We start from the raw sequence: 27140 nt of genomic DNA on the forward strand, positions 1-27140 counted from the left end.
TTCATAAGGTCGTATCAGTATCTTCAAAGAGCTTCAAATCAGTCAAAGCAAACTTATCATTAAGGATTCCTCACCCATCCCCAATGCGGACCCACAAGTCACTAAAAAGACGTGGCCTCCCGTAGCCACGGTGAGCCTTTCGGGGTCGTTTGTGCCGTCCAAACTCTTCTAGCTGGCTCAGGGTGTCGGGGAGAGGCATGTGAGGCAGGTCGTCGAATTGGAGGCCAGTAGCGCCATCTGGGTCATCCAGCTCCATCTGCGGACTGGTTGGCGAGCTGGTGGGAGCCGCTGTGCTGGTGTCCCAGCTTGAACCTGCTGCAGGCCACTCTGGATCTCGCTTATTACTGCTATAGAGAAAGAGGAGAAAAAAAAGGGGAATGTATGGAGTCGATAAGTAAAAAAATAAAAAAAAATTCATTACATAAATCTTAGCGTAATCAGAGGCTCCACTAAAACAATTTACTTACACAGCAAATGGGAAATAAGAACTGTTAATGTTATTCTTGTACTTTTCCCTGCAATTTTTAGCCTGCTGCTAGTGAATGTTATTTTTGTGGTTTCTGAACACTCAATTGCTTTCCACTTCCAACCCATAACTTCAGTCAAGGACATGAAGGGAAGCTTTGCCTTGTTAATTCTGCCCTGAGTGGCTGAAATACCCAGAAGGCAACATTAGGGGAAAGGGTAACACTCGTGGTCTCCATACGTCATCTAGCAAGACTAACATTTGACCAAAGAAGACCACCCAGAAACTCACTAAAACCTTTAGGCGTACTCCTCTCTTTTTCAGCCATTATTCAAACTTTCTTTTTAGGTTCTTTTCTTGTCAGTATGGGGCTGAACAGGGCTTTGTATTTCACGGAGGATGCAGAAAAAGGATTTTCTGTGAAATACCAAAAACTTCATTATTATATGATCAACTTTTAGAAAGATTTCTCAGTTGCGGTTTCCACCAGGGCGTCTCACTAATGATTAGTTTTATCTCTGGACTTATTTTAAATTTGATGGTTTCTACTTCAGGCCCTGATGGTTTGGTCAGTGTGATGATAGCTTCTGGTCTGCGGTCCAGCTACTGTTCAGCCAAACTCAACTCTGCTCTGTGGTGTCTGTCATTTTTGTAACATTATTGCCTTTTCGGAAATTTTTGCCAATCAATTTGACACACTCCAGGTCTGAGGCTTAGAGCTTTCATAAACACCTCTCATGCAGCCATAATGTGGTCTTTTTCCACGCCTGTCACATCACCTTGGACTAAAAACCTGCATGTGTGTGTGTGCAGTATGCACTAGTATTTTGTGACCACAGCACGTCAGTCCACTTGTCAGCTTTTAAACCGTGAACCACTGCTGGCAGCTGGACAAGCTGGGTGAAGGGAGGCAGCACGACTACTTTTACAGCTGGAATTTGCATTGATAAATTTGTAATTAATTGTACGGATGGGGATGTTTCCATCACCAATAACTGGAGGAATACGATTATGCAAGGGCTTGTTGAAATGTTTTTTGTAAAACGATAAATAAATAATAAAAAGAAAAACTCAGCCAACTCAAACTCTCTTTTGTATATAGTATACATGTGAGCTTTAGTGTGTGCACCCCCGCTGCTCAGGTTCCCTGGCACTGTGCATCAATAAACCCTTCCATGCATGTGTGTGGCCACGTGCTTTTGTGTTGTGGGGCGAAGAGGCAGAGCCACTATTGGCAGTTTGCTTTGGCAGTCAGAGAAAAGAGGAGGGGTGAAGTAGAGGTGGAGTAAGGTGAGGGAGTTACAGATGTTTCAAAGGATTCTTGCGTAGCTGAGCCTAATTTATTACAGAGCCCAGTTTGGATTGTGTCTGCAATGAGCTACAATAAATCTGCTGAGGCAGAAAGGCTCAATTATAGAAGATTAGATGCCAGTGGGTAAGCTGAATTGTGAGGGAGGAGTTAGTTGTTTTTGTTCATCTGTAATTTATTTATTAACCTTTATTTAACCAGGCAAGTCCCATTGATAATAATAATTCCATTTCTAAAAGTCCCTCAAGTCCCAATTTTGCACTATTTAGGAAACAGATATTTAATGTTTTTGTCATCACAATACTTCTGTTCCTGGGCACTTTTGTGTTTACTCACTCAGAGATTTGTTCTTGATGGTCAGCGGGCACATGGACGATTTCGTAGCCCTCCTGCCTCAGGATGTCCAGCACACTGTGATTTCCAAGGAAGTGACCTAACGGTGGGGAAATAACAGCCAAAGGTCATGAGAGGATGAAAGAACATAAGAAAAAGATATAAAAAAGCACTTTGTTGCAGAGTTTTACCTTTATGACCAGCCCAATTACCCTGAATGGTCAGTGCAAGAATCAAAACCTTTAGTCTTTAAGTTTTTCAATTATTAACCCACTTTTCAAATGAAAAACATTTATTTCTGAGCGACACTGAAGAAGCCTTAACTTGGATCTCTTGAGGAAGTAATTGTAGATTTGTTTTTTTCTTAACAAAAGCAATGAATTTTTTTTCATTTTCTATAGCACTGTTTGCTTTTTCATTGAATCCATTTTTTATCAGTAAATTATTTCCTGTGTTTTTTGCACAGTTAGCACAAACTATGGTAAATCCACTGCTGTGGTTCACAGGTTAGTTGTTCGACTCAGAAAACTCATCATTTTTCCTCCAAACATTTGCTTTGTTTGGCTTAAAAGTTTAATTTTTAACATCGTCCACAGAACTGGTTTCCGAACTCATGCAGCTTTGGTTTGACCCATTTCATGAATATGACTCTGCTGCAATTAAAACAGTCAAGGGCACTAAATGTGTCCTAATGTCATGCTGAAAATGGTCCACAAAGGAATAATTTGTGGACTGTGAAAAGGGGACTGCTAAAATGCAAGTTTGTCCTTTTTGATGCTCTGTAATGACCCCACTGTCTAACCTCTTGCCTCCAGTCGTCTCTCAGTCGTGATTCCTTCAGTCTAACATCAAACATGTGGCCATGGCTCCACACTGATGAAAGCCTTTTTTTTAATTTCTCCTGTCAGCCAATAATCCTGTCACTCAGCCCAACAATGAGCTGTTATGTAGCCTGACATCACCTTTGCTAACACACATACCCTAACAGAGGAATTCATATTTGTGCCCACACAGACCTTCACACTCAGGAATTCACTCACTCACACACCTTGGCTTTCTCCCGCGCTTTATTACCATGTTGATAGCACTCGAGCCTCTGATTTGCTTTCTGTCAAAGCCCTCTGCTCCCACTCGTCTCTTCACCTCTCGCCAATTTTGTCATTAAAATGTTCCCAATCATTCCAGAAAGTCAAAGCAAGAGGCACGCGGTGTTACACTTTCTTGGCAGCCGAGTTCAAAGGCAGCACTGGGATGGGCTGCAGAGTGAGAGGAGGCTTCTAACAACAGTGTCAGCAAAATCAAATGGGATTACACAGAGTGAGAGGTTTACTCGATGTAAAAGTGGATATTAATATTCATGTGTGTCCTTTTGTTGAATGTAAAGTTACAGCATATTCTTTTTACTGTCTTTATAGATAAAGTGATTAAATTCCTTGGGAGATAGTAACATAAAAAATAATTTGTTTTTTGGAAATGGTCAAAAAGTTCAAATGTAAATTGTAAAAGTATCCCAATGACAGTAGGAATTACATAAAATAAACATATCTTAAACATTGGATCTACATACCAAAAGTGGTAGAGGTAAAAATGGTTAAGTCAGTTTCTTACATAATGTTTTAAAATAATATAAGATGTGTAAAACAATGTGTGAAAATATATAAAGTTATCACTTTAATAATCATATTGCAGCTTTGGTTAGTTTGCTACTTTGTAATATGATCAAATATTTCAATAATATATGTGGAGGACTAGGTCAACAGTTTTATTTATCTTTTGTGAGAACTGAACTTTTTATCAAACCTCTTGCAGCAGGTGGAAATACTTCCTTTTCAAACAAAATGTTTTGACAACCCTTGAATGGATTTACATGAATGTTACAATGATATTCATGGATTCCAGATAATGTATTCCTACTGCATGCCAGAGATTATCCCCTCAAGTGCAACCGAAGTTGACATTTGATGTTTGCTCTAAAAAATATAAATATATATCTGTGATTATAACCAGATGATTTTTTTGGATGTCCTAATATTTTGAGCTTTAGGGATGGATCTTGGAATCAGTGAAAGTGATCTCAGTGTGTCCCTCGGCGCTACAAAGGATTTCAATAAAGCAATATTTTGAGCTTGTGACATTAGCTTTGCACTTCTGTAGTTGCTTCTTTTTCAGATTTAAAGGCCACCATCAGCTTCTACAAACATTCTTGTCCTAAATTTGGTCAATGTGTTTATGAAATGGGTATTTATATTTTAAATTTACCAGTGTTATTTTGTCTACACCTACCATCAAGTCAAAATAATGTTTTTTGTTTGTAAGTATTGATTTTAAGATATTGTACTAAACCTGAAACATGATTAAATGGCTTCTATTTTATGACTCCAATTTGTCCAGTTGCACAAACGTCTAATTACTACTGGGACTGATTCTTCCCGCCTCTCCTCTTCAACAACATTCTTCCTTTTTTCATCTGACAAGATGCTGGGCTCAAAAGCAGCTTATTCAGTGACCGCATGCTGACAGATTCAACCTCCCTCATATCTATGTCAAACAGCTATTTCATTAATTTCTGCAAGCTGGGGGCAGAGGAGAATCTGTCCCGTGTGTTCGCTGTGTGTGAGGTCAAGCTCACGGTTTCATATGTTGACTTGATTTCTTCTGTTCTGCCATTACTCAGGTTTTGTGGGTTTGTGTGTGTACGCCTTTTTGTTTATATCACAAGATTGCAGTTCTCCTTCCAAGTGGACAAACATTAACGTCTCGAAAAAACATGCAAAAGTACCAGACTGCTCACACAGTAGGAGACAAACTGCCTCCCTAGCACGTTCACATGGCAAGCACCTTCTGTAACAAATATTGCAAACAAATACTCGTATTTACATGCATGGGATTGGTATTAATTATGAAATGGCCTTTTGGCTGCAAGCTTAACCCTCTATCAAACATATAATTTATGATCAGCAGCATCAAACCATGGAGTCTGGATGTGTCCATGGGTCAGTGACTTCAAATTGATATTTGATTTATTACTGACATCACTATCAGAGGCAGATAATGATTTTGGACCAAATTTGTCCCTACACTAACAAAGATTTAGATGGAACTAAGCATGTTTCTCTGTTTCAGGTCATCTTGCTTCCAGTTTTTCCTTCATTTGGGTAATTATAACACGTATCCTGTCTTTCTCAGCATGTAAAGTTCAGGTTTTATTTGTCTTTAGTTGCTTTGTGCAGGTCACAGACAATTTTGGTACACCATTCACTTCTTCTAGATCTCTTAATTTTCTCCTGGTCTTGTTCTTGATTAAAAAAAAAGAACAAATGTTCCACTATCTGCCTCCAAGGTCTTGACTGCATTTGGGTCCTTCGCCGCACACTTCATCCTATTGACAGTTTGTGTTCACAATAGTTAACAAGCACACAACCCTCAAAAAGTCTCCTTTGTACACAAACAAGTTGTTATTCCCATAGTAGTGAAAGAAAAAAAATGCTTTGAGGGATTGGATGGTTCTTCCAGAGTTGCTGTAATTTGTCAAATAGTTGTTTCAGACTTCCCCCCAAAAATGATATTTTGGAAAAAAACAAAACAAAACAAAAAAACACACAATTCTTTTCATCTGAGAACAGTGGCATGTGTGTTTGCTTGTGTGTAGGTTTGTGGTTCATCTCCATGTGTGGTTGAGTGTAAGAAAATAACTTTTGAAGGCATGTGGGAGGCTTAGTTTGTCTGTTTGTTTGTAGAGAATCCAGACAGTAAATTGTGTGGTGCTTTAGAAGCAAAGAGCCGACCCAACAAACAATGCCATTAGTCCAGTCGAAATAAGAGGTCAGTTGATGCTCTTTTAGAGGCCTAAGACTGTCTGGAAAGATAGTAGACTGTAAAACATGAAAGGGTTGCTAAAATCTCTCTGTTTCTATAGTTGCAGATGCTTATTTTGACATTTCTCCCAGTGACTTTACTAAAAAGAGATAACAGTGAGAAATCCAAAGTAATTAGTTGTTTTATTTCTGAAATTTTGAAGCTTTTTCATCACTAAGTGTCCATTGGTCTTAGTCAAATATTGAAAGATACTATGGTGATTTCAGCAAAACATGGAAACTACAAACCTTCTCAGACTAGTTTATTGTATAAAACATGAAATTGTCATTATGATTATTATTATTGTCATTGTCTGTGCCTTCATCAGAGATAAGCTTATCTTCTCTTGACTTGTCTGAGATACAAACAACATGGCACAGTGGCATCAAATTAATTGCCACTGCTTCTCTGTGTCCAGTCCTCTGATTGCGTACCTTTGTGTCAGTGCTGTTTTTTTCTTCTACTTTTAGTTCGAAAAATAAGAAAAACCCCTGTTGCAAAAAGACCACTTCATATAAAAACTGCAGAGGAAAGAAAATCAAATTAATGGAAAAAAGACAAAAGGCAGGATCAGATGGTAGGAGGACTGAACCGATGTACGGTCTCCCTTCAATATTTGCTGGGTACTGTTGCTTTATTATCCAAACAGACATAAACTGTTCCTCTGACCCATCTAAACAACAGATTAAAGAGAGTTAAGTGCTGATGAAACAGGGAGAATACAGAAGCTCAATCGAATCAACAGAGGGAAAAAAGTTACTTTAAATTTAGCAAGTGTTTATGAGTCACTGGATTTGTTTGAAAATGTGATCTAAGTATAGACAGAGAAAATGAGGAAACTAGAATTCCTCTAATTATGCAAGTCTTTTTTGATGTGTATGTAGGTGTTGAATTGGAAGGAAATTGTAGGTAAATACATAAAACACACCGGACCACCTTAACTCACACAAAAACCTTTAAAGTTTCTGAAGTCAAGACAACATTTTTGACAATTTAGACCTTTCTTGACTAGCTAGTGGTGGATGTGGTTTAGTGGTAGAACAGTAGACTTACAACTGGATGACTGGGGTTTTTCTTCCCAGCTCAGCCATATGTCTTTGGCTGAGACAGTAAGCCCAATTTTAAAGACATTTTTCATGTTTTACTTATGTTGGGGCTCTTTCTAGTCATGTTCAATTTAAATAAGAATACAAAAAAAAATCAACTATTTTTGATTAAAAATCTAATAAATGAGCCTGGAATACATCTACTTTCTGTCCCTCATTGATAAGTTTTGAATCTGTATTGCACCATACTTGTGATAACAGCTGCTGGAGATGAGCTTGAATGAGATTTTAGATTTTTGGTTTATCTTTTGTCACCTACATGTCTGGATCACAGATTCAAATGAAATGCACTGACTTTTCCTCGATTGTTTTCAGTTGGTACAAATTGTTGCAACATATATAATAAGTCACTCAATGAGGTTTGAAAAATTTGGGACGCCTGAACGTAGAAAGGTAAGCAGAAAAACACAGTATTAAGTATGGAGCTGTTACATTGTATTAGTATAATGGTTAGGATTAGGGTTTAGTATAGGAGAAACTATCAAGAAATATTAGGCATTCTGACTACAAAATAACACACAATTGCTTTTTTATTTATTGTTGTTTGATAGAGGGCAATAAAACATCAATAAAACATCAGCTGGTTCATATCTAAATTTTTCATGAGGTTGTTTTTTTCAAAATCTCTTCTTTAAGTTTTAGCTTACAATTGATGTTGATAAAAGTGGAGTCAAGAAATTGATCTGGGATAAAGTTACTTTGATCAAGATTTGCCGCTTGCAGAGGCAACTTAACTGTCACGCACAGTGAACTATTTATTGGTAATTTGTGCCTTTGTTGTGTGTGAAAGTACAGCACGTGTTATGACCTAATTCACATCAGAGCTCCCTTTTAATTTGGCAACTGCTAATGTGCTGACCCGCGTGTGTTCTTTTATGCAAAAAGCAGTGAACGCATATAATTGTGCACCTGTTTGTGTTGCTAACCATGTGTGAGCACCACCACAATTTCCTTGAAGACCTTATGAGTAATTCTACAAAGATTTTAATAAGCTCAACATCCCTACGCCTTGCTGTGCACTTCCATTTACAGTTTTAACAGCAATGGGATCCCTCTATAAATCACATGGCAGCCTTTGTTTTACCAGAGCAGAGCTGCAGAAACAACTACCCACAGTAACCAGTGCCTTGAAAAAAGATTGCTGCTTTCACTTGACACACAAAGCTCAAATGGTGAAAATACACTCTCAGTGTTGAGCTGGGTATCTAAAGGAATAAATATAGGCAATCTGGAGCCATAATGTCTTAATTTCCTTTGCATGCAGCACAATGTCAGTTTGTCTCTTTGCACCACATTGAGGAGCTGTGATTGACAACTCCTGGCAACCTGTTCACGTGTGAGCTCTGGTAAATGTTGTGGTCAAATACAATCAAGAGAGCTGAGGTGATCAAATTCAGGGGCCAACAGCAGCAACATGTCTATGTACAAATGGTCTTGTTTTTTTTTTTGTTGTTTGTTTTGTTTTGTTTATGGGTATGGGTATATGTGTGCTGCTTACAGAAGTTGTACAGATCTAGTTTTTCTTTGAGCACGAGTTACACGAAAATAAGTGTACAAGTATGTGACTGACTGGGTATGAAGCCTATGAAAGTGAGTAAATGTGTGTGTTTCTGAGCTGCGTCTGAGTCTGCACTGACTAAAACTAATTGGTCTCACTTCAGGTGTTTCTCAGAACCTCCAGGTCAGCTGGTTCTCATTTGTTCTTTTCAATCAGGATTTGATTTACAACAAGGACAAACATGTGAATACAATTAAAAAAAACACCAGCTGAGCCACTGGTCCCTAAAATCGAGGCTATGTATTCTTCTACTATTGAGGCCTTGATACTTTCCTCCTGTGAGCATGTAAGTCATATTCAAATGCTTGAAAGATCAAACAAAGACAAACTGCAGCGTAAATGTGTTCATGAAATGTAGCGTTAAGTTTACTGGCCACCAAAAGACAAGAAAAATGTTATTTCAGTTGTAAATGAAGCGTGGGATCTTTGAACAAGCTAATGAGCTGTGCTGATTTAATTATAGAAAGAAATCCAGTGAATGCAGCTAATAGTTACCAAACTTACAAACTTCCATTCTTGATCATTTACAAAAAGACTGAACAATAACCAGATCAGTTCTGCTTTTGCTGTGTAAAGCTATGTATTAACATCCTCAATCAACTGTGCTCAAATGTGGCTGAAACGGCAAAGCTTTATGTGTATTTTTTACAAATGTTGTAGTAAAAAAGTATATATGTGTGAAAGTGTCTGAAAGTAGAAGGCAGTGGTGTCCAATCCTATATTCAACTTTTTGGACTTATTTGAGATTTTTATTAATTATTGCATTGAGTATTACATGTCTATTTTTCTTTTGAGTTCTCTAATGGAGCATTGAAGGAACATCCCACTAAATAATAAAAAAAAAGAGAAAATGTATTGGAAAAAAAAGTTGCATTGCTCTTATAGTAAAGACATGTCACAACATCTTGTTATACAAAGCATCACAATTCTCAATTTTGTGAAAGTTTAAAACACAAGATACTTTAAATTGAATTTCCCACAGTTTACATTGGTCTCCTGCTACACGTGTTTTATTTGTCCCGTACTTTAAGCCCACAAACGTAGTAGGAATGCATTCTTTCCTCTCTGTTAGCTGCAGCATTCCTGCTACCAAAATGAGAAGACATAGCTGAAAAATTCAAGCAGTAAGGGTTACTTTCAGCAAGTGATTAAAAAGGCAGATACACCAGATAAAATATTAAATATCTGACATTGAGGAAAGCCCACCACACACACACACACCACAAAGCCCAGTTTGTGCAAGGAGAACACAATTGACTCAGCCAAACATCTTGCTGACAGACTTTGTTTTATCACAACGTTTGGTTTTCAAAGCTGATGCTATTTCCATTTGTCTTTTGCCATGCAGTACTTCAAAATAAGCATAAAGACATTAAGTGGAAAGCAAAATGTAGCACACAAAAGAATGTAACAAGGAGAATGAGCTTTGAGGAGCATTTTAAAAGGGTCACTGAGGCAGGACAGGAGTATCCCAGAGCCGATCCACCAGATTAACCCCAGATAAACAACCCTGACCCTTAAGGGTCAAAACACACTGGTGTTAAAAATAAATCTAAATTTGTGCTAAGCCAAAACTGTCAGCAGTACTAAAGTTATCCTTCCATCTCTCTCTCTCCTTCTCATATCTATCCTCTGCACAGAGCAAAAGATTCACAAACACATGACGTGCAGAAGTAGCATCTCTGTCACACCATAAAAACGTTTCAAAACTTTGTGCAGGAAAAAAAAATGCATGAAGTGAGACAGAGATAGACAGCAGCAAGAAATGGTGGCAGTTTAATGAAGAAAAAAAGAGTAACAGATGTACAGGACTGAGAGAGCAGACCTAAGCCACAGAGCAGAAGCACGAGACAAACAGACTGAAGTTAAGGATGAGACAGAAAGGCAGACAGATAAATGAGGAAAAAGGCTGAGAAAGCAAATGTGCATCAGGAGGGGAAGAGTCACAGAGACGAAGTGACATGCTGCCAGGCAGACCCTGCCCAAGCTGTTACAGGCTTACACACACAGGACATGTGGACAAAAATCAACTTTAAAGGAAATGAAATGTCACAACGACTTCAAAACAAACAAAACTACGTTTGACACTGGTTGCTATTTTTGGTGATAAAAATGTGGAGATCATTTGACTTTGAGTAGCGCGTGTACACAGCCACTTGTGTAAGTGTGCGTCAGGAAATTCCACGGGATGTTTTCAATAAAATGGGCAGCAGCAGCAGCCAGGGAACTGGCAAATGAAAACTTCCTGAAGCACATCACCAAGCCCCAACAACACACTGTCTACCCTCTCAAGCCTCCGCTCCTTAGCACAAATAACTCAAGTGTGTGTGTTTACATTTTTAGTTTCCATGTGACTGAATGAGGTGACAACAGAATGGATTTTGTTACAAACAATGGAAAATGCTCTTTAAGGTTCGTTCATTATTAATATTGAAAAAACAGTGCAATGTGTTGCCAGTGACTCTTTTTTATCTCTATCATTTGGTGATATTGTGTCATTTTGTTCAAAGGGGAAACTGTGATGCTTTCATTTGGCCACGTTAAAAATGCTACGCCATGCTACAGTGGGTTCCTCTGATTGCCCCACATTATATGATGCTAATAGTAATAATGAACAGCAGTGACCACAATGGTGTACAGAAACATGATGAGGGACTTTGGAGAGACAGAATGGAAAAAATAAGGAGGGACATGGAAATTTGAATATAAATGCTTGACAAAAATCAGTTCAATAACATTGTGCTCAGCAGAATTCCTACTGCTGGTTTATAATAAAAATGTAAAAAGCTGATATTAATTGCATATCCAATATTTATTTATATTCAAATTACCAAAAACTTCCCTCTACTACTATTGGGATGTATACACTTGAAACTCCAGAAAGGTGGAGGTGTACAATGAAAGAATAGGAGGAGGTTTGTGTGCAAGGTGCTGAGCTGAGCAGAAATTAATTTCCTGCCTGAACTGTTTTATGCACACGTCATATAGTTTAATTACACTTTGAATAAAACTCTTCCAACATGAGTAACTTTGGAGGCTCTGACCTGAAAGCTGACCCTGGCTTGTTTCTGACAATCCGTCCTGTTTTCCTTTATGCTTTTAGTTCCTGCTGAAAGTGACTGGTCCAAAGTAAATGAAGTTTGAAGGGCTTTTAATACAGCTGTCTGGCAGAAATATTCCAATAAACACAAAAACAGATGATAGACACAAGGATAGCTGTTTCCTAGCAAAAAATATCAAACCTTTGTCGATCGCAGTTACAAAATGTCTTAAGTCCCATGTTACAATTATTTTATTTTACAATCCACAAGAAGAAAGTCTGCTGTCCAATGCCTGCAGCTACGCACACACATCATTTTAATATGATCTGAGCTCTCACTATAAAGATTGAATTTTATTTGATCACATTGCTGCACACCCACATTTGTTCTGGGAATATCTGTATTTCACCTCCCTCGGCTGTCTTTACTTTTAAAAAACGTCTGGAGAATCTTAACCTTTGCACTCCCTGACCCATTTATTATTCCGAATACGCTCTGATGTTAGATATTAGAAAAAAACCATAAGAGCAAGTTCCAAAAGTTTTGAGGAGAAATGTCAGCGCAGCCAGATTTCTGGGAGTCCAGGTTGCCACATAATACAACCTGGCATCACTGGAGGAAAACATTTCATGGCTGGCTATGGCCAGTGGGAAACTGGGACCAGTAGGGACATTTACAGGACCATAAAGACATGCATCAGTGTTCTGAGCAGAGAAATAAAACATGAGAAAAAGGAAGCAACATGTAATTAAAATCTGAGAAAAGTTACTTAGACTGATTTATAAAAGGTTTACACAGTATCTTTCAGGATTTGGGTTTGGTCTTTTAGTTTTCTTTTGTTTTGGGGCTATTGTTTCTCTTCTGTTTCTGTTTTTTCCTGTGTTTAGTTTTGTTAGTTGTTTTTTTTTTTTTGCTCCCTGTGCCCTGTGTTCTTTGTCATCATTCACTAGTCCTCAGCCAATCACTTGTTTGCCTGCCACGCCCATCTACACCTGCCCCATGAGCTGAGGGTGTTAGGATTTATTATTTGTCTTGAGTTATATCAATGTGGCCATAGTATCAACTTTGGCTGTATTGTGCAGACTGCAGTTTCATATATGTATCTCACTATAAGCAAATTTTCATGAAAGGGCATAAATAGTGTTCTCTTGAATTATTGTATCTTTAATTTTCTGAAATAGTTAAACTGCATTCATAATAAAAGTATATATATGATGTAATTTAATCAGTATTTCTACTTTATTGTCAGACATTTTTGGACAATTTAGACATAGTATCCAGTTCCTAATTAGCCCCTGCTGCAGTAAATCAAACTCTAACCCAATGCAGATGTTTACTGAGTTCTAAGGACTATTTCTGTTTTTGCGTGTTGTGAAGTATGCATTCATTTATGAAGAGGTACATTATACATGTTTAAAAAGAACTCCTGGTGTATGCGTGTGTGTGAGCTTGTATGAGCTCACCCAACAGGCTAACTGTAATGGTTCCTGTCACTTCACACTAGCTGTCAGTCTTGTCACACACACAAGACTATAGCCTTTAGGTGACCCGACAGACATGTTCACAGAACATCTATGCTGCTGGACTAACTGGAACTTTCCCAGTATGTCCATGTTGGAGAAAGAAAAACTACAGCAGTTTTTGAATACGCTACCACTCTTCCTCTCAATGTAAACACACAAAACATAAGGTTAGTAAAGGGGAGGAGGGAAGTTTGACTCTTTTCCTTCAGTAGATTTTGTCACATCCCACCCAAAAATGTAAAGAAATCAACACTTTGCAAAAGAAAGCATGGATGATTCTTTAAATTTGTCCTATTTTATCTTCACACCACGTCCATAATCGCCTTTTTTTCTCACATGACAAACAGAAGATTTTTGTTTCTATGCAACTGGTTTATAACATAAGAAGTCACTATCTTTAACATTTACTTGCACATATATCTCTAAATATATATTTATATGTATCTACATTATTTCCATCATCAGAGTCAAAGTACGTACTGCAGGCTTACTGACAGTGTTCACTTACATCTGGATAGAGACACACTTTGCAGCTGGATAGTGCAACAGTGGTCCTGTCCAAATACCACAAAGAGCACTGGGAGCAAAAAAGAAAGGCCCAAAGGAAGGAACCAGGCGTTCAGCATTAATCATACACTGTGGCACACACTTGCACAAAGTCACACGTAATTAAATCCACACACACACGGCCCAGAGGCGGTGCCACCCATTTTCACATTCACAAACACAAACACAGTTGTACAGTAAACAGACGAAACAGACACCCACCCACCACCTGTTTATTCTGGCAAAAACGCTACAACATGTCTGTGTGTTCGAAGACACACACACAAACATGCTTCCCTCAGGACACGTCACACCATTCAGGAAACATTAGTAGCATTAGCCAGGAATGCTAATTGAAACAAACAAGCTCATGGTTTCTTCATTTCTGAGGTGGGAACTGGTTGTAATTGAGACTTCTGTGCAAGTGTGTGTTTGTGTACTCTCACATGTATGTACAGAGGTTTTGCATGCCAGAGATCTGGGAACCATTGAACAATATAATCAGTCTGCTTTTTCTGACGTTTTACTTTTAAAGACAAATAAGAGCAAATTTGTTCACCATAAACACATTAGCACTGACAGAATCATCGCTCCAAATCAAAGAAAGCCTGATTTTCACACCCACTCCTGATCTTTAATTAGATGCAAAAACACACACTCAGATTCAATAAGAATGTACTTGGAAAAACTGGAAAAAAACAAAACAGGATGGAGTTCAAGCTATGTGACTGCATGTTTGGCTTCCAACTTAGACATGCCAAACACACATAAACAAAAGGTGAGCAGACCTAATGTCCACCATTACACACTCAATGAGTCGTCATTACACAAATTCCAGATGTTTCTTCAGTGACTGTCTTACCTGCACCAAAAGCAAAAAAGTAAGTCTGGTTGGGATTTCTCTGCAACAGCGTGGACACACGTCGGGCCATTCGCTCGTTGCGTTTGTAGATGAGCTCCTGGCGGAAGTAGCTGTCAATCTGCTGGGCTGTCATGCGGTCATGTGCTGGCAGGGATCTGTTAATGAAGTGAGGGAGCTGAAAAAAACAGAGACACTGTGAGGGGACAAGAATTTGAAACCTTCCAGGTAGAAAATCCAACTTAACTGTCATATTTGAAGACCCGTTCAAATTATACATCAAATATAAAAAATAAAGAAAAGGGCAAATAATAATAATAAAAAATGTTGAGGCCCATGTAAGTGGGAGTCCTGGAGGTATTTCTGGTGTGACCGCTTGAAGAAAAGTTTAAAGCTGTACAGGCGTTGTTTAGATAAAAGCACATCAATAAAAAAATGAAACGTATGCATGTGTAAGTAAGATTTATGCAGAAATATTTTTATGTTTGGGACTTCCCTAAGGGAAGTACAAAAAATGGACCTGTACAGTAACATCTAGAGTGAAAGCTATGATTACTGTGTTGTTTATTTTAAACCAGGCAGACAAGGACAAACAGGAACTTTCATTTCATTTTACAAACACAAAATGTCTACATTCCACATGGGTGTAATTTTGAAAAACGGTACATGAAGTTGTTATTATTTTGGACCCCGATTGCATGATTTCATACACTACAAAGTCACTCACACTTCAGTGCTGAACTTTTATTGTGCACTTGGTTATTTTCGTGCAAAACAAAGCTAACATTAACCAAGAATCTCAAAGTTCTAGTATGTTGTTTTTATCTGGTGAGAAACAAATCAATTTGTTCTTCAGCATGAGCTGAAGCACACTGATGTTTGTGATCTTTAAAAGATTTGGTCATTTGTGACCCAGACCCCCTTTTATTGTGGTCTGAGTGTTTGTATCTCAATGTACAGTTGATGCTTTAAAGGTGCATATCCACACCATAAAGCAATGATCGAAATCAAATCCTTGAAACCAAATATTTAATGTCAGCTATGATAAATGTCAGGTGCACACCATAAAAAAACAGCCTACTGTATATTTGACTCAGTCCCTCAGCTGTTCTTGCCAAAATCTGGTTCACATAAAGGTTGACTGACTGCACATATATTTTGATAAACAAAAAAAAAAAAAACCTGCCATAACTAGGTCAAAGGTGGGGCTGCTGAACTAATTGTATGTAAGTTATCACAGGAAGGACCATTACCTGTTCTTTATCCAAACTGAACAGGAAATGTAGAGTGATGGTAAAATACTTCCTATCTTTTTTTTTCTTCAGGTAACATTGGTAACTTAGTGTCTCAAGTTCCTGTCATGGAGCAGTTTCCTTCTGTTCTCTCTCATTTGCTCCTTAAACTCCTTTTCTCATCTGTTCTCTTCTGTATTTACTTCTCTCTTGTTTCCATTTTTATTCCCTGTTTTAACCAACAAAGCAGATCAGTTTTTGTCTGTGAAGAAATAATAGTAATTTTGTTGATAAATGTTAGTGTTATGCTCTATTTCATTTGACTTTCAGTAATATTTTACTTGACAAAGTTGGAGACAACTATATTTCCACATGACAAATCCACAAGGCAGGAGTTTTTTGGATACCTCTGCTTTTCATTTATTGAAAGCTAACTTCTTCATTTGAAAACAGAGAGTGAGAAAGAGTTCATACATGTTATTATGCCACATGCAGCAGGAGATAAATTGCTATGATTTAAAGCACTCGTGAGAGAAAAACCTATAGTGGTGACTGCAGATGAAGCTAAGGGCTAACAAGCCCCTCATGATCCATAGAGAAAAAGAGGTGGATAAATCTGTAATGATTAATAAATATGGGAAAACAAGAAAAAGAGATGTGTATGTTGATTTGGAGTAAAAACTGAGGCATGGGGTGCTTTTGTACCTATGCTTTGTGCACCTTCAATGTGGGAGGTCATCAACACAGTTTGCTCAAGAGCCAGAATCTTTATTTGTTTTTAGTTCTTTTTTAAACGTGGAGTTTTCGTTGTAATCCTTTATAGGACTCTGTAATATTTATTTAATACTTTGTTAGATGTAATATGTTCACATGCTGGATTTGGTCACTGTGATACCATCACTAATCTAATGAAAACCCTGTGGAATCTCAGCAGTCAAGTGATGAATTGAGGTATGTTAATGTGACTTAAAAATGAATTAGGAAGGTTAATGCTGGTTAATAAATACATGTTAAGAGTTTTAAGTGGCTTAAAAAAAACTAATTCATTCATTCAACTCTATGTACTTGTCATAGTTTTGGTATTTTCAGTTTGTTGTTTTGATTATTGTCTTGTTTCAGTTTAGTTTTTCATGTTCATGTTTGCTGTCACTATTCACTCCTCTCCAGTCACTCTTTTGCCCCTGATTATCTGCCACGCCCATCTCCACCTCTAAGTCATTGTAATCACTCACCTGTGCCCACTTCCCATAATTATCCCCTGTGCATATAACCTGGTCATTTTCTCTCACACACCACTGGATCATTCCGCTTTGCCTGTTAATTCTTGTTCCGTCTGGTTTTGCCTTCGCTCCTCCCTGTTGGATTTTGTTAGTGTTTGTTTTGCTGCCACGCCAGCCCTTTTGTTTGTATTTTAGTTTAATAAAGGATTTACGTTCGTTTTAAGCCATGCGTCTGCGTTCTGGGTTCGCCGCCATATCTCCACCTTGTGACAGTACTTGTAGAAAAAAAATCTGGAAATGGTTTGTTTCAAGATTTGCCAAGAAATTTTTTGAAAAAGCCACATTCAAAATACTTTTAGACTTTTTGAAACCCTGAAAATCGACTGCTTAAGGCCATTTAAAAGAAATACCAGAATGCTTGCCTCTTGCAAAACAAAATATAAAAATGAGTAGTCTAAGACTTCTGCGCGATACTGTATATGGTGGGCTTTTGAGTAAATCTGCATTCAAGACTATAAAAACAGCAACTGCATGGCCTTTACTATGTATTTATAGGTGCTGTGTACTGAATAGCCTTTTAACAGACGGAGGGAATGTTAACATTCAGAAAAGCTGACTTGGTGTTTGGTGGGGAGGCGGGGTACAATGGTGTGTTTTCAGTTACAGCTATTAAAGTGTCAGACTATCAGGTACCTTGAGGTTGAGAAGTATTAATATGGCAATGTGCAGATGTGTGGAACTGATGTACAAGCCTAAAAGCTTGAGGTGATGATTATGTAATGGCAGAGAAGTGGGTATGAAAAGTATGCCAACTCAAATCCAGGGTCTTGACAGATTTGGGGTTTTGAACAGTGGTGCAGATGGTTTTAGACTTAAGCTGTTAGTAGCTGAGCTCAGCTGCCTGAAGCACTTTAAGTTATGATTTTCCCTATAGTCCAAGGATTCCGTAATATTAAATTGATTGCACACTATTATAGCTTTCCCTTAAGATTTCCTGAAAAAGTATTTAAAGGGATTGTCTTTTACACAAAAAAATATACTGGTATACTGAAACTACTGTATCTCATGAATTACTGAACAGGCTTTAATAAAACCCTCAGAAAGTAATCACTGGAGGAACATCTACAACTGATTAACTTTTGGAGTCAACACAGTTCAAGACAACCTTGACAAACACAAAAATGGCTGTAACTCAGTTAATTTTACACATATTGAGCTAAAATGTGGTATGGTAGTGGCTGAGAGTCATCCCAAACTCATACTCTCAGCCATAACTAATTACAAGAGATGTTTGTTTAAAACCTTGGCATGCAAGGCTTTCGGGTCAAATTCAGCCAAAGGTACAAGGGCTTCTCTTCCTCATTCCAGTTACGAAGGCTTCAGGAGCGTTAAAATATCAATGTGTAATATTGTGTCTTACTAGTTGTCAAACTTTGGCAAAACATTGGCACAACATATAAAATAAGATAATTGTGTTTGCGCATTGTTTCAGTTTTTGCTGCACAGATTATTTTTATGCTCCATCTGCAGAAAATAAACTATGGATGACTGATGTATGTGTGGTGTATGCGATGAAAGCTCTTTTGTTTGTCCCACCCCATATATCTGGATAAGCTGTTATCAAGACAGTACAGTGCACTGTTATCATAGTATTTAGGTACTTTTTTATCTGACACTTTTTTGGCAACAACTTTACAAATTTAGAGGAAACGTCAAATGCAGCTCATTGTTATTGGAGCACATACAGCTTTGTAAATGGGAAAATAAGAGAGATGATATCTAATTTTGTGTTTTTTGGCAAACCAAAGTAAGCATCAGATCATTTGTTATGGGGTGGACAGGTGGTTCATTTTATGTTCTGTATGGTTTTATTAGTGAAACTTTAAAAAGCCAGCTGTTTTAAATGACTAGATTTTCCTGCAGAAGGCTAATACAAAGCAGAATAATTTAACTCAGTTTTGGCCTTTAAGAAATGGGCAGGGGAGTGTTTTTGTCTTTTATTTTCACGTGGCCCATTTAAAGGAGAGAAAAGTAACAAACCTGTGAGGTGTCATGGTTGAAGATGATGGAGCTGAGGTCTCCACAGTTGTAGTGTATGATGAGATCTTCAGTGGTGTAGGAGCCTTGCAGGCTGCCTGCTCGGACGCCCTCATGCTGCAGCAGCGTCTGGTTCAAAGCAAATAGTACCTGCAGGGATAGAGACAGAAACATGGGAAGGATGCAACGACTTTCTGCATCCACAAATTCACTAGAACCAGCACTTGATGAAAACATAACATGAAGGCATTATGCTAATTGTCAAAGTTATACAGGTTGTTTTAGTTTCATACAGTTTCCATACCCTCTTACCAAACAAGACCACAAAAAACATGGCAAAGATCTTCTGACTTTCTTCTCAAGGAAAAAGAGAATAGAGGAATAAAAAGAGAGATGAAGGAAGAGAAAAAAAACCTCTAAAAATAATCCCTTTTTCTCTTTGTCAAGTATGAGGGCGCTGTAAATTTACAACACCCATTAAAACCAAAAGTAAACCCTCTTTAGAAAGAATTTATAGCTTGCAGCAGCCAGCCAGCCAAAGAAAAAAAAAAAAAATCTCCACAGCTGTGTCAGACACCAGGACTTAACCTCCACTCTCACACCCGTTACAATCCCACGCCACCTCTGACTGGATTGGCAACCAAGACTTAGCTGTCAACCATTGTTGAGCAAGAACCAGAAGTGTACTAAATGTTGATTTTTTTTTTTTACCTTTTACTTTATGTATTGTGCTGCAGCAGATTCACACAGTTGCACATGGGACTTTATATGACAGTCTCAGCTGACTTGGTAAGAACGCAGGACTTAGCCCACGATATCTTCAAACTAAACCAGACGGATTTGTGTCCATGATACAAATCAGAAACTCCACTGAGGAAAATACTGCTGGAAAAGCATCAGATGATTTGTGAAGCAGCTTAAGGCCAATACAGCTGCACAGCCAATAGAAGCCAATGTAAAATTCTGGGTTGTAATTCATGCAATCATGTTTTCTCAATCAGAAATGCCTCTGCCGTGCGTATTGAATGTTTAAACTCCAGGTAACCTTTCCGGAGCGGAGGGATAATCACAACCAAGCACTAAGCTCAAACTTGTGACTTTTTCTCTCCTTCCATCTAAGCTCAAGGTGTTTGCTAACCAATGTCATGGACTTCCTTTTGTTTTAGCCCCTTTTTCTCTTTAATCTAGCAAGAGAAATGGCAAACTAGCAGTGTGTTTTACTCTCTGATTACCCTCCTCCTCTTTTACCCTGTTACTTTTCTTACTCTACTCCTTCTCCTCTTGCACCTGAGATTATACATGCTTCATCCTCCTCTTATCGCTCTGCCAAAGCCTCTAACTTTTCCTCCTTCTGCATGACACTGTGCTAAGTCTGAACTTATTCATTCTGTCCTGACAGGTTTCCTCCAGTGTTTTCTTTTTCTTTATGTAGTTATGGCAATTTTATTGTTTTTACCCCACCAGAGGCAAATCACAAACTTGTGGACATTTTAGTTCATGAAAAAATCCACCTTCGGTGCTCTCCTGCATTCCTAGCGTTGGCCCCAACTTCCCAAGTCCAGGAACTAATGTTGTAATTTAATTATACATGATTTTAGTTTATATGTTTATCTAATTTGGGGTTCATACTTGATTTAAAGTACAGGCATCACTAAAGTGTGATGAAAGACCAGAGAAGATAAAGCTTCCTAGTGGCTAACTTATTGACTTTGCACCACTGAGCCTCAGGTCTTTTGGCCATGTCTCAAAGGTTTTCCAAAGAGAAACAGTGAATTAGATCGTGGGCAAACTCATGGTCAGGAGCTGGCAACGCACACAAACACACACACATTTTCTAGGATTATTGTAAGCCTGACAGCTTCAGTAGTTTTTCTTGCATGGCAAATGGCTCCAGACACAACACACATGAGGATGAGTACATGGTTGGTTGTGTCGCTAAGGGAGTTGTTATTTCAATATTGTCTGTCTCCTGGGGAGAGAACATCTATGCAGCTGTAACCATGGTGCTTCAGTTTGTCCTGGCATTGAATGAGAGAGCACGTCAGTCAGTGAAGAGAAGGCAAAGAGGGAAAAACAAGGCGTGAGAGGAAAAAGTGCAAACATTGCTCTGCATGCAAGTAGATGTACATATTTAAATATGGGTGTGTGTGTGTGTGTGTGTGTGTGTGTGTGTGCACATGTGCGTTGAATGACAGAGTGGGTGTTCTCATGCTGAAGTGGCCTACTCACGCTGACATACCAAGTCTATTGCAGCCAGGCCTCTTCAAAGCAACAAACTCTGACTTTGTTAGCCCACAGAATTTACTACTGCAAGTTTTGGTTCTGTGTTTATTTTTTTCACATCTTGTCTCATACGTGCGTGAGAAACTCCAATTGTGATTGCATAAAAGCTTCATAAGAACAGCTGGAAGGAGAAGGGCACATGGATGGTCTGCAATTTGAGCACAGCACTCCAAAAATTCATTAGCGTGTTGGAAAGAAAACAGAAAGACAGGGTCAGACCAGGGTGGGAGAATTAAGATTGTATTAACATGTGTGTATACTGCAGCAATTGACCTCGGAAGGCATTAAAGCCGAGCTGTTACTTAGCTGTAGAGTTAACGTGTTTGAATTTTTTAAATGTCTGAAGTATGTAATGAATAAATGTTAATGACAAAGTCTTGGACCCAAGTAAGCTCAAACTTGCCTATTGCATTAGTTCTGTTACACCTTCGTAAATCTGAAAAGAAGAAAGTGTGTGACTGAGTGAAAGAGCTGTGGTCTGCAGTATAAGAGAAGGAAGTGTCAAATGTTGGAGGGTATGCACTAAACCCCAGCAAATTATTTATTTGTGAACTGTGTGGGAGTCACTAAATAGGCATGTCAAGAACAACAGCAATTAATCACATGTACCAAACACTGACAAACCACATCCTTTTTACATCAGCATTTTTCCTTCTAAGACACTCTTTAATTACTCTCTTGATTATTCTCTTTTTCTCTCAATGTGAAATACTGAATCACTATTCCATATTTTTACAAAATGACTAAAACAGAAAAAAGGAATGTAAAGGAAAAACAAAAACAAAATGAAGATAAAGAGAAGAGATAAAAAAATAAGGAGATGTAGGATGGGAAACTGTTTCCCAGCAATATTCAGATTTTAACCAGTTAAAACCTTACTCAAAATAAAATTGTTCTAAATTACATGAACAAGTCCATATTTAGAAAAAGAAAGAAAAGAAAGAAGAAGTGTTGGAAACAAATACATAATCTGTTTCATTTGATAGAATATTAACCATAACACCTTCGCTCAAAGTTATTCCTGGAGTTTGTTCTTGGAGTTTTGCTTTAACTAATTTGCAAGGGATGAGATAAGATTAAAAAACAGACAAACTTAAAAACACCTTTAAACTGACACTGTCCAAACAGGGTGGGAACTCAGCTCTTTCTCCAGTTCTTTATCTTTGGTCATTTAATCAGCCTCCAATAAAGAAAACAGTCCCAACAGTCTCAGGTTGTTTTTTTCCCCTCGACCACTCCTGTTTCCCTGAGAGCCACTTGTGTTTCACTGCCTGAGAAAAAGAAGATCTGGACCCCTGACCCAGAACACACACTGCTGGGCTCCTCTGGGTCGAGCAGGCGTTCCCTGCAGTCCTAAGCCATACAGACTACAGAAGGGGATTGAGTTCACAGCACCCTGAGGTGACTGAAGGGAAGAAGGTAGGGAGTTGAAATAACATCCTGGGCAACCTAAGAATAGAAGAAGTGTGATATCTCATCTCTGATCCCAACAGAGCAGGACTGGATACCAGTGCGTATAATTGTGCTTTTCCCCTCAGAACCACAAGAGAAAACCATAAATGTATTCAAAAAAACATCTTTGCATTCATTTAGTTTTTTAAATTGTGGTATCACAGCATGACTTCATTCTTGAATGTGTACACAGAAGTGGTGACGCTGTTTAGGGACTGCTGAACACATTTGAGATTGGCCGGACCATCAGCCACCCACACACTCCCACAAAGATATAATATTACTCTTCACACATAGTTATTACACAAACATTATCCAATGAATTTTTAAAAAAGCCTAGCTCACCACTGCTCATAAATGGTGCCAAAACAATTATTATTATTATTTGTTGGTCATCATACTGCATGTAGTTTCTGGCAATTCACAAAATATGCAGAAGATCTCTCTGTGTGTGCACATATCAAACTGTTCAGGTTTTGCTGGGTCATTGTTGGGAAAAACTGCTTGGCACAGTTGGTAAATAATTGGTGTAGAACAGCTTCAATAGCTTCAACCTTTGTTTTCTCCATCCTTGGTTGGTGATGTAGTTTTTTTGGGGGGCTCTGGGGTGATGCTGTCGGTAACTTGAGCCCCACATTTCACAAGAGGAACTGCCACGATTTACAATGATGTCACACAGTCTTCAAGGAGTTTCCCAACCGGACAACCTAGAGGCGTTGGGTGTCGGTAGAACAGCAAGAGGAGGCGGGTGGCAATTAGGACAACTGGAGGCAGCCGGTGGCAGTCCAGACAGCAGGAGGCAGTGGTTCTACTATTGTAGGTTTGTATTTCTGGTGGTCCTCTTCAAAATATTGACTTCACAGTCAGTCACCAGACTTAGGGTTGTAATTTTCGAGCAGGAGCTAAACTAACCACATCCATCAAACTTTCTTGTCCTTTGGGAAGCTGAAGAATGACACATCTGTTGTAGTTTTGGGTTGGTTTACACAATTAATTGCAAAGCACTAAACCATTTCACTCGAACACTATCCATATTTGCTATTTACTGCCTTGTTCCTGTTCCTGTGTTTGGCACTCGATTCGTCACACTTCCGAGTGATCTCGGAAAATGCAAAAGAGACCCTAGTAATTTTTTAGACCTTTTATTATTAATTTTAAATTAGTGTAATTTTTTAAAAATGTGAGCCACTGAAAACAAGCACCTTTTAAGACTTTCTTTTGATTTATGTTAGCTTCAAAACACTTTTCATTTCCCAGTTAAACTGCCATAAACGGTTAAACTCAAAGTACCAACAAACAAGAGCAGGCAGGTAGTCCAAGTTGGCTGTAACCAAGGCAAAAGCTGTAATAATAAGAAAAGTACTAACTGGAAAGTAAATCATGGTTGCTAAATCAGAGGTGCAATAAGTAGAACTATTTGTTAGAGGAAAACAGCCAGATTAGAGAAAGTAGCACCAGATGTAAAGTTATTTTTGAAAGATTTGTCAAATATTTTGAAGTTATCACAATTTCATAGTGTGGTTTCAGTGTCCTTTTTCAGCTTTTGCTGGAACTGCCCCAACACCCCCAAAATCTGTTAATTTTCTGCACTTCATTACTCAGCAAAGTCAACTACCACTTTATAATGTAGCTATAAAAATGTAAAGTGGCAGTGCATAAGGCAAGGTCATGCATTGGTTTGTGAAAAGCTGAGTCATTTCACACGACACTATAAGCTAAAATATTTCTTAGATGAAAGAGTGATTGGTTTGATAAGCTGTGTAGGCACACCTTAATTCTTGACAAAAATCTGGCTATGGACTCCATTCGTTTATCTCATATTTTATATATTTTCTTTCAGATTGGAGCTTGAAACTTGGCAGGGCACAGGCTCTACTGCTCCCACCAGTTATATGAAGGTCTATGTCTGCTGGTCCAATCTTTCAAACTTTTCAAAACACTTAGATTACATTATTTTATGGTAAGATAATGTCACAACTTCAAAGTTGTCTGAGTGGTCTTGTGTGATATCATTGACTCAAACTGTTTTATCAAGAAAGCCCTCAAGATTTAGTGTCCTTTTTTTCATCTTGAGGCACTTGTGTAACCTGTCAAAGAGCTTTAAAGAAAACAGTCAAGCATAAAAATGTTTCAAATATGACCTCCAAAGTCAGGGCATTGCCAAAAAAACTTTTACAGCCCTTCGTCTTCTGTCTGGATTTGCTCATTTGAAGGTAAGCAGCATTTTCTGTTCATCGCATCTGGCAGGAGCTACAGCAAGCTAGAACATTGCTTTACTCCAATTCTTTGTTCCTGGTAATACCCACCATACACACACACACACACACACACACAGACATGTGTATGCACACTCAAAAACACACGCAGCCACCCATAAACACACGTGCTTTTAATTACACACACCGCAACCTTCTTAGAGCAATACCTGCATACGAACCACATAATGCAGAAATTACACCACCACTGTTTTGAACACAGCTTTTCTTTTGACTCTACTTCTTTTTCTCTTCCAACTTCCTTTCAATTTTCACTCTCTCTGTCTCGCTAAGTCTCTCGCTGTGTCTGGTCTACCTCCTGTCTCAGCCCAGGAAATCCAGGGATTACAAGAGGGACAATCCAAGTGGCAGAGGCCTGCTGCTCCTAGCTTCACCAGTAAGCCTCCTCTTTTTTCCTTTCCTTCTTTCTGCCTTATTTCCTCTGAGGCAGGGGGTGAGGATCTAATGATGGAAAATATCCCTCCTTTTTTTGGCATGTTTTAAAAGAAATATGACAGTTTTTATCTTTTTATATAATTTAATTCTTTATAGTTGTCTCTCTACATCTTCACCTCTGCTCCTTTCGTTGTACAGTCTAAACTTTTCCTAAAGGTAACCACTTCAGCTGGAAAGAGTGGTGTCTTCCTTTTTAATAAGAGTCTCCAGTGATTGGGAGGTGGGGGTCTTCCCAACACTTGTCCACAAATAAACCCTGCTGTTTGACTTGGCGCTACCACCACTGTGTCAGTCATCCTGGCTTTCCTGCCTCCACAGAGAGCAGAGAAAATAATAAAGTATCACTCTAACCAGAGTGAAAAACGCAAGCAGCTGCTTCCTTACCACAAATGCCCATCAGTAAGTAGTGCAGGGTGTGGAAAAGTGGTGAAATATAACACATTATTAGTGCCATTTTTTCCACCTAAATATAAAAATTTTGAATTTAAATGACACCAATGTAAAACAATATAAAACTGGGGAGAACAGAGAAACATTTCATATTTTTAGAGGCTAAACTTAATGCATTTTTTTCATCACAGAACAAAAAAGCGAATCACAAGAAATTTACATCAGAACTATTGAATTTATTCTGTTGTTCTGAAGGAAAATAAGATTCATTGTATTGAGCAGACAGACATCAGATCTGGTCACGATAAGCTTATCTCTTCCAAAACTCACAAACCATCTCCCATCCCAGCAGGTTTTACATTCACATTTTTTCCTAAGGACAAAATCTTATTAAATTTCGCTGGATTTATCCAGCCTTCCATTATTATGTGTGATGCTATGCAAACCAGATGAGCAGGGTCTTCTCCACCGCATGAGAAAGGAGCAGTTGTGTGTATTTAAATCACCCCTCCTTGACCTCAAACTGGGGCTCGACCTCTCACTTATCTCTTCTAGTCTGCTTTGGTTGGACTAATGACTTAAGTTGGAATAATTCCCAAGGAATGTTTTGTCCTTTTGCACACTCCACATCTGAGGGCTGGATGAAACATGAACAGCACATAATCTGCTGCATGAAAATAAATTGTGTAATTCAAGAAATACAGCACCCAGACAGAGAAATCACAAGTGTCTGAACAGCCAGCAGGAGCTGAGTTTATTCCCAAGGAGGAATCCTGACAGATGTTTCTGAAGGTGTCTGCAAGTTAAACTTTCAGCCACGCATCCTTCAAGCATCACACATTATTCAACATCAAGAAACCAAATCAAATGTTTAAACCATAAGTGATTCTAACTTAAATTTTTGTCCGTTAAAATGATTTTCAAATCATTTTGTTTGTTTAATGATTTATTTTTTTTGGCTCAGACTCAGCTTTCTGGAAACAGAACTGTATTTTACACCCAAAAAAAGATTTTTCCTGTAAATGTATGTTTTAGTTTGCATATTTTAAAGAGGTTTTGCTATTGTACTGAGAAAAGAAAAAAGTAACCAAAGGAAAAAAAAAACACAAGAAAGAAAGTAGAAGTACAGTAAGAAACAAGAAAAAGAAATAGTCCATGAAATACGGTAGGAGGCTTAAACTATAAAACATTCTCAAGAAGAAAAAAGAAACAGACAAAA

The 27140-nt window shown here is 38.3% G+C and overlaps 1 protein-coding gene across 2 annotated transcripts in view; it reads right to left on the bottom strand.

The window, feature by feature from the left end:
* Positions 1-27140, bottom strand: part of trabd2b (TraB domain containing 2B) — a 53118-nt gene that overhangs the window by 1908 nt on the left and 24070 nt on the right. The window contains exons 3-6 of one of the 2 annotated variants that reach the window (XM_017406895.3): positions 19089-19235; positions 14600-14774; positions 2112-2208; positions 75-344 (exon numbers count right to left, since the gene is read on the bottom strand). In XM_017406895.3, coding sequence (XP_017262384.1) covers positions 75-344; positions 2112-2208; positions 14600-14774; positions 19089-19235 — 689 coding nt within the window. Of the gene's footprint in view, positions 1-74; positions 348-2111; positions 2209-14599; positions 14775-19088; positions 19236-27140 lie in introns of both variants that reach the window. The other variant, XM_017406894.3, reaches the window with a different exon arrangement.

Source organism: Kryptolebias marmoratus, linkage group LG24, assembly GCF_001649575.2.
Source record: "Kryptolebias marmoratus isolate JLee-2015 linkage group LG24, ASM164957v2, whole genome shotgun sequence".
Classification (NCBI taxonomy): Eukaryota; Metazoa; Chordata; class Actinopteri; order Cyprinodontiformes; family Rivulidae; genus Kryptolebias; species Kryptolebias marmoratus.